The sequence below is a fragment of the Chrysochloris asiatica genome, unplaced genomic scaffold (assembly GCF_000296735.1).
Source record: "Chrysochloris asiatica unplaced genomic scaffold, ChrAsi1.0 scaffold00061, whole genome shotgun sequence".
In the NCBI taxonomy this organism is placed as follows: domain Eukaryota; kingdom Metazoa; phylum Chordata; class Mammalia; order Afrosoricida; family Chrysochloridae; genus Chrysochloris; species Chrysochloris asiatica.
The window spans coordinates 3,812,824-3,826,392 of NW_006408579.1; the positions used below are offsets into that span (position 1 = coordinate 3,812,824).

A 13,569-nucleotide genomic window follows, 5' to 3' on the forward strand; every position below is an offset into this window, starting at 1 on the left:
TCGGTACCAACTCGATGGCACCTGACAACAACAACAATTATCAGTTGTTGTTGAAGACAGTGGTAGAATTCAATTTTATCATCATTGGCTTTCCTAATTTCCTAATGTATAAATTTGAGTAATAGTGATATTGATTGTTCTTTCTTGTAGTTATGAAGTCCTGGTGTGGGGCTGTACGATAGCCATTGGTCCACAAGGTCGGCAGTTCAAACTAACCAGCCACTCCTCAGAAACCATATACAGGGTCGCTGTGAGTCAGAACTTACTCAATGGCACTTAATAGTAACATCAATTTGTAGTTATATAGATATTATCCTGTCACAGACAGTATTATACTTCAAGATAGATCTTGCAATACTTTCTCCTATGATGAATGTGACAGCATTCCTCCTCTATTTGTCCATTTCCATAATAATAAACCCTTTGATTGTCTGATTTAAATGGTGATTACCAGCCCATTTCAACTCACTGATGCCTAGTATTTTGATCTTCATGCGTTCCATTTCATTTTTGAAGACTTCCAATTTTCTTAGATTCATCTTTCATATATTTGACATTCTGATTATTAATGGATGCTTGCAGCTGTTGCTTTTCATTTTGAGTTGTGGCCCACCAGCAAATGAAGGTCTCAAAAGTTTTACTCGTTCTACATCTACTTTCATATGTAGAGAAAAGAAGAGTGATGGAAATTAAAGATGCCTGGAATCAGTCCAATGGACTAATGGGACATGTGAAATTTAGTCTTCGAGATGCTGAGACCAGATGGTGCCCAGCTACCATTACCCACTGTTCTGACAAGGATCACATTAGAAAGTCTGGATGTTGTTGTTTTTGTTAGGTGCCATTGAGTCCATTCCAACTCATAACAACCCTATGTATAACAGAATGAAGCAGAGGCCAGTGCTGCACAATCCTCACAATTGCTGTTACATGTTTGAGCCCATTGCTCCTACCACTGTGTTAATCTTACTGGGTGTCTTCCTCTTCTTTGCTGACCCTACACTTAACCAATCTTGGTGTCCTTCTTTGGAGTCTAGTCCCTCCTGATAACATGTCCGAAATATAAGCGATGATGTCTCACCATCCTGGCTTCTAGGAACCATGCTGACTATAGATCTTCTAACAGATTTGTTTGTTCTTTTGGCAGTCCATGGTACTTTCAGTATTCTTTGACAGCTTTCCTTATTCATTGTCCAACTTTCACGTGCATATGGAGCAGTTGAAAATACCATGATTTGGATCAGGTGTACCTTAGTCCTCAGAGTGATCTCTTGGCTCTTTAACACGCCAAAGAGATTTTTTTGCCACAGATTTGCGTAATGCAATATATCATTAGATTCTTGACTGTAGCTTCTATAAATGTTAATTCTGGATCCTAGCAAAATAAAGTCCTTGGCAACTTCAATCAGTATCATTAATATCACATGAAGTAAAATTTTGTTCAAGAAAATTCAAAAACAGTTACAAGAGTACATTACCAGGAACTGCCTGAAAAATCCAAGCCAGATTCATCAGAAGATGTTGAATGAGAAATATCACTTCTAATGCCATATAGATCTTGGTGCAAAGCAGAGAATACTTGAAAGATGTTTACTTGTACTTTATTGAGTATACAAAGGCATTCAACTGTGTGGATCATAATAAACTATGGATACCATTACAAAGAATGTGAATTCCCGAACACTTAATTATGTTCATATAGAACCTGTGTACATAGGCCATGAGGTAGTTGTTCACACAGAAAAGGAAAGATGTACACCAGGGTCCGAAAAACTGGATTTTATGAAGAATACTACATCATGATTTGAGGAAGCCTCCGTAACAACCTTTGGCATGCAGATGACACAACCTTGCTTGAAATACTTCCTGGTGAAGATCAAAGACTACAGCTGTCAGTGTGCATCTCAATGTAAAGAAAATAAATATCTTCACAAGTGGACCAATAAATAACATTTTGATAAGCAGAAAAGTTTGAAGTTATCAAAGACTGCATTTTTCTGGATTCATAATCAATAATCAGTAGTCATGGAAGCATAATCATAATAATCATGGAAGCAGCAGTTAGGACATCAAAAGTTATATTGCTTTAGGCAAATCTCTGCAAAAGATATTTTTAAACTGTTAAAGAAGAAGATGTCACTTGAGTACAAAAATGTCACTGACCCAAACCTTGGTATTTTCAATCATATCATGTGCATGTGAAAGTTGAACAATGAATAGGGAAGAATGTACAAGAATTGATGCATTTGAATTGTAGTGTTGTCAAAGAATATTTGAAAGTAGCATATTATTGCCAGAACAACAACAAATCTGTCTTGGGGGGAAGTACAGCCACAATGCTCCTTAGAAGCCAGGATGGTGACACTTTTTCTCCCATACTTTGGACATGTCAGGACGGACCAGTCCCTAGAGACAGATAATCATGCTTGGAGAAGTCAGTGAAACAGAGGATGACCCTCAATGAGATCATTTGACACTGTGGTCACAACAAGGGGCTCAAGCATGACAACAATTGTAAGGATAGTGCAAGACTGGGCAGTGCTTAGTTCTGTTGTGGATAGGGATGCTATGAGTCAGAACTGATTTGAAGGCATCTAACAACAACAGTAATTTTGGATATTAAATGAGTAACACATACCTACCTATGTTGTCTCCCTTTCTATTTCTATGTCTTAGGTTTTGCTTGGACAGTGAACTCTTTTGAAGCACGGAAGTTTGGTTTTTCATTTTAATGAAATTCGTTTCATCAGCTTGTTTTCTTTTATGATTCTTGGTTTTGATGCCATATCTGAGACCTCTTTGGTAACCTAGAAAGATTTTCTCCAATGTTCGCTTCTAGAAATTTTATCATTTTGTTGTTGTTCCAACTCATAGCGGCCCTGTAGAGGGTTTCCTAGGAGCAGCTAATGGAACTGAATTGCCAGCCGTGTGGTTAGCAGTCCAGTGCTTATTCTATAGTGCCACACCATGACTCATTCATAATTTTAGCTCTAACACTTGAGTCTGCAATCCTGGTATGGCCCTCTGGGATAAAGCACTGGACCATAAGGTTGTTTGAACCATTAGATTAGCGGTTCAAAATCACCAACCACTCTTTGGAAACCCATATACAATGTGTCACTATGAGTTGGAACCAACTCAGTGGCACTTAACAACAATTTCATTTTGAGTTGCCTTTATGTGTGTGGTGTGAAGTAAGTGTCCAAATTATTTTTTCTTAAATATATATTGAACTATCCAGCATCATCATTACCTGAAAAGAATTGTTGTTATTGTTAAATTGCCATCAAGTCAGTTCTGACCCATAGCAACCCTGAACAGGGATTCTGAGATTGTGTAAATCTTTACAGGAGCAGAAAGCCTCATCTTTCTCCCGCAGAGCCACTGGTAGTTTCAAACTGCTGACCTTGTGGTTCACAGCCCAATTCGCAACCACTATGCTACCAGAGCTCCTTACCTGAAAAGAATATTCTTCCTTTAATTATATATACCTTTGTTGAAAAGCAGTTGACCATAAGCATAAGAATTTATTTTCAAATTCCCAACCCTATGCCACCTATTGCTGTATCTGTTCTTACATTAGTACCTTACTGTCTTGATTGCTATAGCTTTTTCAGCAACTTTTAAAATCAGATAGCGTGAATTTTCAAACTTTATAATTAAAAAAAAATGTATTCGGCTATTTTAATTGTTTGTGTATATAAATTTTAGAATTCGTTTGTCAATATCTATCAAGAAAAAAAAATCCTTCTGGGATAATTGGGATTCTTCTGAATGTTGAATCATTTAGAAAGAACTGACATCTTAAGTCTTCTTGAACATGTTTACTTTTCCTTGGTTTATTTCATCAATATTTTATACATTTCGGCATATAGATCTTCCGCATATTGTGTGAGGTTTATATGGAAGTTTTAAATTTGAGGTTGTTCTGTTGTAAACAGCGCTATACAACATTTATTTCTCATCTTTCATTACGATGTAAGTTTGCTCAAACCCTATCAGTTGAAGAATTCTCCCACATTGTATTTCATTTATTGTACATGGTCAAATAAGAAATAATATCTTATAAAATAGAGTAGTGGTATTTTAAAATAGTTTTTAATTACAGTGTGTAAAAGACTTTAAAGTGTTAAAAAGCAAAGGTGTCACTTTGAGGATTCAGGTATATATGATTCAAGCCATGGTTGTTGTTGTTGTTGTTGTTAAGTGCCATCGAGTCGGGTCCGACCCATAGCGACCCTGTACAGGGTTTCCGAGGGTGTAAATCTTTACGGGAGTAGAAAGCCTCATCGTTCTCCCGCGGAGCAGCTGGTAGCTTCGAACCGCTGACCTTAAGGTTCGCAGCCCGATTCATAACCACTACGCTACCAGAGTATGAGGGGTAAATCAAAGAGTATTGCTGTAAAATCATAGAAATCTAATTAAACAGACATATTAAACAGACATATTAAACAGACATATCAAGACATGGATCTATTGTTTCTTGACATATATTCAATCTCAGAGTATACACTTCTGGAGGTGCTGTTTTCTGGTGGGGCACTATAGGATAAGCTCTGATCTGTTAACCACAGGTCAGTAGTTCAAGCCCACCATCCACTGAACGGAAACCCAATACAGGGTCACTATGAATTGGAACTGACTCCATGGAACTTAACAACAATGACAACTACAAATACTTCCCTGAAGAATTATGTGTTCTCTGATTTACACCACATCCAAACAACAGTTTTCGCATCCTCAGATAGTATTTCCTTTAAACATTCTCTGAATTTGGGGAACTAAAAGAAGTTTGAAGTGGTGTGATCAAAGCTGCAGAGTGGGTCTGTTAAGGCTTTCCAGTGAAATTCTCATAGAACAGCCCTTGCTCAACTTCTTCCTTGTAAGCCCCTATGTTGGACTCCTGGCCAGCAGTTCAAACCCACCAGCTACTCCTGGGAAACCCTATACAGGGATGCTGTGAGTTGGAACTGACTCAGTAGCACTTAACAACAGAAACAATAATGTTCATTCTGTCCTTCAAGAAAATCTATCAGTATTACTGCTTGTTGTTGTTGCTAAGTGCCATCGAGTTGGTTCTGACCCATAGCAACCCTATATAGGGTTTCCAAGGAGCGGCTGGTGAGCTTGAACTGCTGACCTTGCATATTGGCAGTCCAGCACTTTAACCCACAAGCCCACACCAGGAATCCAAAAGCCAACAGTACCTGTTATTCCCAGGTGGTCTCCCATCCAAGTACTAACCAGGCGTGACCTTGCTTAGATTCCCAAATAAGAAGACATCAGGTGCATTCAGGGTGGTATGGTTGTAGACAGAGAAGGAGGTCAGCAGCAGTGTGCATGCGCACAAAGCCTACTGCACCTGGTATTCCCAGGCAGTCTCCCATTCAGGTACTAACCAGAGATCAGATGAGATCAGGTGTATTCAGTGTGGTATGGCCATAGATATTACTCCTTGTGAATCTTAATAAACAGTCGCCAGAAACTAATGAGTTGACCTCTTTACTTTGGATTTAACTGACCCAGCACATCCCCTAGGAAGCCACTGTTTATATTAGACCTCTTTTCTGAAGGCACCCTAATGAGACTAAGACAAATGTTTTACTAAGAGAACCTGTCTCCAGCCATCCACTGATTACAGAAACATAATTAATCATGTTTTGATTGGAGTTAACCCATGCATGATGTATGAACTGGAATACGGTTTGGTTTTCCCTTTTATTTTCAATTGCCTTATATGCATTGGTAAAGTAGACAATAAAACTAAAGAATAATGGATGTATTTGATGTTATCAAACAATATCGAATAGACCATGGATTTTCAGAAGAATGAACAATCTGTTTTGGAACAAGTACAGGCAGAATGCTCCTTAGAAGCCAGGATAGTGTGACTTTGTCTCATGTAGTTTGCACATGTAATCCAGAGGGACCTGGAGAAGTAGAGGGTCACCTAAAAAGTGGAAGTCCCTCAACCTCCGTGACTATTGACACAGTGGCTGCAGCACTTGGCTCAAGTACAGCAAAGACTGTAAAGATATGGAACTGGGTAGTGTTTTGTTCTATTGGACAGAGAGATGCATTGCATCAGAGCTGACTCGACAGCACCTACCAACAAGTTCCTAGGAGAAAATGGATGAGCCATTTTTAGAGGCTGATCAGTAGTTTAGTAAGATTGCTGTGTCAGTCTTTTCACATTACCAGTGACACAAAACTTTTCTGAAGAGATTTGTGCTCTAAGAAAAGGATGAGCACATAACTAACTCCCTGTTCCTTCGTATGTTTGCAGGTGTTGCAGCTTCCCTGGAAGTCTCAGAAAGCCCTGGGAGTATCCAAGTGGCCAGGGGCCAGACAGCAGTACTGCCCTGTACCTTCACTACCAGCGCTGCCCTCATTAACCTCAATGTCATTTGGATGGTCATCCCACTCTCCAATGCTAACCAACCTGAACAGGTAACTTGTTTCTATTCAGGTCTGTCACTTTCCGCCCAGAGGCCGTTTGCCACACAATTCTGAGCCCTCTCCCTTCTTCTGTGAATACTTAGCTTTGATCACATATGTTAACATTAAGAACTGTAGCTGAAGACTTAGAACTGCTTTTTCTTTTTATGGCATTTGTTTTTCACTCAATCTATACTTAGCGATGTATCATTTTGTGATCTAGTATGCATGGGAATGGAGTCCTGGTGTGGCGCTGTGAGTTAATGCTCCAGACTGTAAAGCCATTTGAAATGCAAGGGTGGTGCTTCAAGCTCACAAGCTGCTCTTTGGAATCCCTGTACAGGGTCGCTATGGGTCAGAATTGACTCTACAGCACTTAACAACAACAACAACAACATATATATACATATATAAAGTTATATATGTATATATATATTTAACTTTCTGTTTGGGAATGTTTTTAACTAGTAAAAATATTTATAGGCTGGTGGTCAGGTATAATTAAAGAGAGTTCACTAAATTCTGACGAGTTAATATAGATAGACAATGCTATTCCACTTTTGTATGTGAGAATTCAGAACCCCAGGATACCTATAGTCAGAGGTGCTATAATAAAAGGTTGGTGATAGGTCTAAGTTTAGTAACTACAATTTCAACATTTGGAGCAGTCTATTAGATGTTACTGCTGAGTGTTCAGAGGGGCTGCAGTGGCCAATTGTTTTGCTTTCTCTTGCAGGTCATTCTTTATCAGGGTGGACAGATGTTTGACGGTGCCCCTCGGTTCCATGGTAGGGTAGGATTTACAGGCACCATGCCAGCCACCAATGTCTCCATCTTCATTAATAACACTCAGCTGTCAGACACAGGCACTTACCAGTGTTTGGTCAACAACCTGCCAGACAGAGGGGGCAGGAACATCGGGGTCACTGGTCTTACAGTGTTAGGTGAGTTACAGGATAACGTGGCTTTCCTATGACTGTCCCCTCAAGCACATTGACTTCTGCACTTCCTTTTACAATCTGTATCTCCTGGTGCCCTCTTCCTGTACTCTCTTCTCTCAGTAGCATCCCGTTCTTTTCTCATGTTTCTTCATGTGTAAGAAACATAATGCTCCCTTCTCTCTATTTTGCATAGCTCTGTAGAGCCTACTTCTTAATTTTAATTTTCTGAAGATGGGAAAGGTGGTGTAAAATATCCTTTAAAAGTATCCTCTAATTTGTCTTAAGCTTCTGATTGACTTCATCATTATTGTAAGAACCAAGCATAAGATTGAGCACGTGAGAATAATACCACCTCATGTCTGCGTTAGACTGAGAAGATGGTTCCTCTGTTCACTTGCATTCATTTCTATTCTGTCAGTCATTCATTTTTTGAAATGGTGAACACATTTATTTAAAAGTTAATAGCATTACAAATATATTATCACTTTGACTTAAATGCTACTGTCTAGATTCAATGTGAGACATTAGGCCATGAGCTTCATTTATCTTGTTACATAATTGCTTTTTATATAAATTACCACCTTCTACCTTTAGTATCCATATTTTGTATTTATTTCATGTCATTGAGACCTTACTTTTTATAATGATTGTAAAAAGTCCATTATGTTACTATGAAAGTATAGATATATTTGAACCTACTTTAACTTCAACTACCATAAAACAGAAGTTTTTATAAAGCAACCCTGTCTGGTATGTGTTTGTAAAGTTGCAAAGTACCATATTGAGGAAGTCTTAGCCAGAGAGGAGCTAACAGAATGAGTGATTGTTATTCCCTTAGATATCTTTTCTAAAAATGGCCCGCCTCCAATAAGGTTTTTAAAGATAACGTGTTAACATTAAGGATCTTAGCAACTCTTTTTTCAGAGGAGGCAGAATGAAACCAAAGCCATAAGATACCATGAAAAGATAGTCAAAGGATTACCCCTTTTTGAATATTTGCTCCTTGCCAGCTGAAGTTGTAGGCCCTATGCTTGTGCTTGTACTGTCTAAATTAGTACATGGTTATCTTCTGGTTTCATCCATGGGATGTTCCAAAAAAACTGTTATCTGAAATACAGTGTACTGACTGTTGATTTCTCCTCCATCCTCACTTGACTCATAATGCATATGTATTCTTTATTGTTTGTTCTTATTATAGTTCCCCCTTCAGCCCCACACTGCCAAATCCAAGGATCACAGGATATCGGCAGTGATGTCATTCTGCTCTGTAGCTCAGAAGAAGGCATTCCTCGACCAACTTATCTTTGGGAGAAGTTAGATAATACCCTCAAACTACCTCCAACAGCCACTCAGGGTATGTATGGTATTGCTTTACTCATTTAATTAGTGATCACAGACAATTTGGGCTCATCTGTGATCCCCAAAAGTAATGAGTAGATTTTGAAAAATAATACAGCATTAGTAATTTCTGAAAATTGTATCTGGGTCATTTTGTGTGTTCAACTTTGAAAGAAATAAAACTCTTTCTCATCACTTCTGCCTTTATGAGACATACTTCATACAGTGGAAACTCTATGCCATCCTAGTACAGCTTTATATTTTTAAAATATATTTTTATATTGTTAACTGTAAGAGAGTCCTCGAGACACAAATGCCTATTTCGGTATGAGAAGTATCAGCATGGTTATGAGAGGGTTAATCCTCCTGTTTTCAGCCTCAAGTCTAATTAGAGGAGGAAGATGAGAAAGAGAACAGGAAAAGGCCTCAAAACACTGGCGATCCAGGAATTGATCACACCAGACAGGTAATGGTGGAGGAGACATATAAATATCATTGATAGTTTTCTACATGCAAATCTGATAATTGATATTAAAGGAAATGTTTTTGAGAAGTTGAGGAACTTGATGAAATAAAATAAGGAAACTTAACAGAACTATATAAGGAAGACCATAGAAGAATTGATGATTTTGAATTATGGTGTGTTGGAGGAGAATTTTGAAAGTGCCATGGGCTTCCAAAAGAACCAACAGATCTGTGTTGGTAGAAGTGCAGCCAGAGTGCTTCTTGGAGGCCAGGATGGCCAAACTTCGTCTCTTATACGTCAGACATATTGTCAGGAAGGACCAGTCGCTGGAGAAAGATATCATGCTTGGTAAGGTGGAGGGTGAGAGAAAAAGAGGAAGACGCCCAATGAGATTGATTGGCCAAGTGGCAGTATCAGTGGGCTCAAGCGTGGCAACAATAGTGAGGTTGATCCAGGATCGGACAGTGTTTCGTTCTGCAGTGCATAAGGACACTATGAGTCGATACCGACTTGATAGCACCTAACAACAGAATTATATATAAACCCTTCTGATTTGAGAAAATAAAATGTAGGAGCCTTGAGTGTTGTATTATAACTAATATGGAAAATGTATCTTACGACTTTCTCAGGAAAGAGTTACAAATTTTAAATCTAGAACAGGAAGTCATATAGAAGCCTCAGGCAACTTCAACTATACCTGATAAGTTGGAATCATTTTGATTGTACATGTCTCTTCCTGAAACAGTAACATCCTAAGTTGAATGGTGAAGTTAGACATATTAAAGGAACTGGGCCACCAACCTTTAAAGTGCCTATATGTTGTTTTTAAAGAATCCCAACTAAAATATTAATGTATTTCTCTATTATCTTTTATTAATTCAAACCACAACTCGTTTTTTAAAATGCACTTTTCAACCTAGTAACTTTTAGTTTATGCTTAGTAACAATCATTGTAATACTATTGCTCCCTACTGATTGCTCATTGGATGGCACTGTGCAATAAACCACTAGATTGCAAGGTTGGTTTGAATCACTATTAGTCAGAAGTTTGGCGGCACAACAACAACAACAGTGGACTAAATAGCTTTTTTTTTTTTTTATTGGCCTCATTTGCCAATTTGCTAAATCCACCATGGTAAATTTTTTGTTATTGTTAGATGCTGTCACGTCCGCTTTGACTCATAAAGATCCTATGCACAGCAGAATGAAACACTGTCTAGTCCTCTGCCATTATATCAGTCCATCTCATTGGGGGGAGTGTCTTCCTCTTTATTGATGGCCTTCCACTGTACCAAGTGTGATGTCCTTCTCCAGGTACTGATCCCTCCTGATAACATGTTCTAAGTATGAGAGATGAAGTTTTGCCATACTGACTTCTAAGAACATTCTGTTTGTACTTCTTTCAATGCAGATTTGTTTGTTCTTCTGGCAGTCCTTGGTACTTTAAATATTCTTCTTCAACACCGAAACTCAAATGCATCAGTTCTTCACTGGACTTCCTTATTCATTGTCTAACTTTCACATGAATAAGAACCTATTGAAAATAACTATGGCTGGGGTCAGGCATATCTTTGTCCTCAAACTGACGTATTTACTCTTGAATACTTTAAAGAGGTCTTGTGCAGCAGATTTCACTATTGGATCCAAAATGTCAAAATGAAACCTTTGACAACATCCATCTTTTCTCTGTTTATCATGATATTATTTGATTATCTTATTGTACCTTCAGTGCAGTTTGAACTTCTTACTTCGGTACTATCAGTTTTTGACCATATGGTACTTATAATTGTTGAGCATTGACCATTTCTTTTTCGTCCAATGACTTTGTGTATACCTTCCATCTTCATTTGATGCTTTCTGCATCATTCAGTATTTTGCACATGGTATCCTTCATTAATGCAAGTCGAGGCTTTTGGATTTTTCTTCAGTTCTTTCAGCTTGAGAAATGCTGAGCATGTTTTTCCCTTGTACTAATCTTCAGGCACTATATCTGACAGCACTCCTCTTCTATTCATAAGGTTTTCACTGGCCAAACCTTCAGAAATAGTCAACCTTTCCTTCTTCCTAGTCTGTAAGCTCTGCTGAAACCTGTCCACCATGGGTGACTCTGCTTTTATTTAAATTGCTGGTAGCATAGCATCCAGCATCATAGCAACACACAAGCTACCACAGAATTACACACTGACAGACAAGTAGTGGGCCATTTTAAGTAGCATGCATAAAATAAGGCTACTCTTCAAATCCAGAAAACTTTATTCAAATTCCAACTTTCAGTTTACCACTCTGGACCTATACTGCCTCTCTATAAAATAAGGATTAAGAAATATTATCTCTAAGCCGAACTGTAGTAACATTAATATTCCATTATAATTCCTAACATTACTTTGGGATATTAGACTGAGCTTGTAATTCAAGTAAACTTTTGAAAGTGGTTGTTTATATATATGTTGGAAATTTCTAAATCTGTTTGTTCCTTTTGTGTGACTCATGTGTAGGGTTTCTGAGAGTGAATGGTAGATTTGAACTGCCATCCTGGGCGATGACCAGTTCAGTGCTTAGCCTACAGTGCCACAGCAAAGCTCTGTTTGTCCCTAGATAAGTGTTTTTCAGTCTGACTTTTTGATACCTCTTTCTAACTTTGATATTCTTTGGGGCTTTACGTGTAAAAGGAAACTTGAATTCCATGAATGAAAATTTTATCTTTTATAATTCAAATTTTTAATTAATCTCCAGAATTACTTTGGATCTTCTTTTACCATAGTGTTGTTGTTGTTAAGTGTTGTTGTTGTTTAGTCGGTTCTGACTCATAGCCACCCTGTATAGTGTTTCTGAGGAATAGCTGGTGAGTTTGAGCTGCCAACATTGTGGTTAAAACTGACCTTGTTGTCCACACCAGGGCTACACATTAAATGAGTCATAGTTTGAAATTTAAATTTGCCTCATATTTGCATTAATAAAATGGATCTCAAAATAGCATATAATCCCAAAATAACTTATGTTGTTTTTTCCCCACATCTCTTTTGCTAATTACATTTGCCATTGTTTAATATAAAACAAGTTACATTCTCTGTGAAAAGTATGTTTTACAACAGGGGAAGTACATCCAAGAAGTCTGGTAACAGAAGCATAATATTCTTTGAGGATTAAGATTGCTTTTGTGTATTGGAAGGAGTTTGAAGTACTTCTTTCTGGCAAAATCCAAGACATTTGAACATTAAAATAAATATATATGGTTCATTAATAAAATGACAATCTATGAATCCACGTTGATATTCATAAAAAGTCATCCTTTGATGCCAAAGTAGTTGGTGAAAATTTGTGGAATAATAGGATATTCATAGTTTCAAAAGTATATCTCTATAAAGTACTTACTAATTATGAAGAAAATATAGTTATTTTGTCATTGGTAAACCTAGTAGATATATCACCAATATTGTGACAAATTGATAACATTTGCCTCCCTATATGAGGGTAAGTTTAAAAGTATTTGTACCAGGGTTCCAGGCTAATTCCAAACATGTCTCCAATTTATGGATGACTGCAGACACATTGTCTTAGGAGACCACTTACCTTAGTTACATCAGGGTACCTTCTAAAAACAAGTCCATTCAAGTATCCCCTGGGCCAGTAAAATTCAAGGCAGACGTCAGTTCAAAATGTATGGTGACTTTTTAAGAACTCTAAACTGGTCATCTTTGATAGATTTTCTCAAATGACATGGGACGATCACAGTAGCTTATTAGGAAGAGGTTTTAAGAAAGTTAAAAACTGCATTGGTGAGGAAAAGAATTGGGTAAGTTGTGTCAAGGGCTTTTTTTTTTCATCACAAAAATGCACCTGCTCAATCTTTGAGAATAGCAAGGGCTGTCCTATGAGAATTTCATTGAGAAACCTTACCCCATCCACTCACAGCCTGATCTTGCCCTTTAAGACTTCTTTTTGCTCCCTAACTCAGAGAACATTAAAAAAGGATACGATTTGCACACCTTGAGGATGTCACAATTGCTATTACTACAAGATATAAATCAAAGAACACAAATTTCAAAGAGGCAGAGCTTGGTGATGGATAGGGTAGTGAAGTTTGCCATCAGCAATACCACAGAATATAAGGTGAAGCAAGTTCAGAGCAGAGCTCCAAAACTCTGCACCACATATTTTAAAAGTTTGAAGGTTTATAGCAAGTGGAACTCATAGCGGAAGTAAGAAATCACATACTTTTGAATCTGCTGGGCTTGACCACCCAGAGCTGACAATTTGGGAAAGACCAAATGGCAAGACCAAGCGAGGGAGCAGATACACCATGGGATAACGCTGCAGGAACCTCAGAGCAAAGGTAGACAATATACTTTGTTGGTTTTGCTTTGTTCTGATTTTCTTTTTTTTTTT

The 13,569-nt window shown here is 37.9% G+C and overlaps 1 protein-coding gene across 1 annotated transcript in view; it reads left to right on the forward strand.

Moving 5' to 3' along the window:
* The first annotated feature begins 819 nt into the window (after nucleotides 1-819).
* IGSF11 (immunoglobulin superfamily, member 11) overlaps nucleotides 820-13,569 on the forward strand; it is a 60,095-nt gene continuing 47,345 nt past the window's right edge. Inside the window, exons 1-4 of the mRNA XM_006864159.1 lie at nucleotides 820-838; nucleotides 6,287-6,450; nucleotides 7,175-7,382; nucleotides 8,578-8,733. Of these exons, the coding sequence (XP_006864221.1) occupies nucleotides 820-838; nucleotides 6,287-6,450; nucleotides 7,175-7,382; nucleotides 8,578-8,733 (547 nt within the window). The remainder of the gene's footprint in view (nucleotides 839-6,286; nucleotides 6,451-7,174; nucleotides 7,383-8,577; nucleotides 8,734-13,569) is intronic.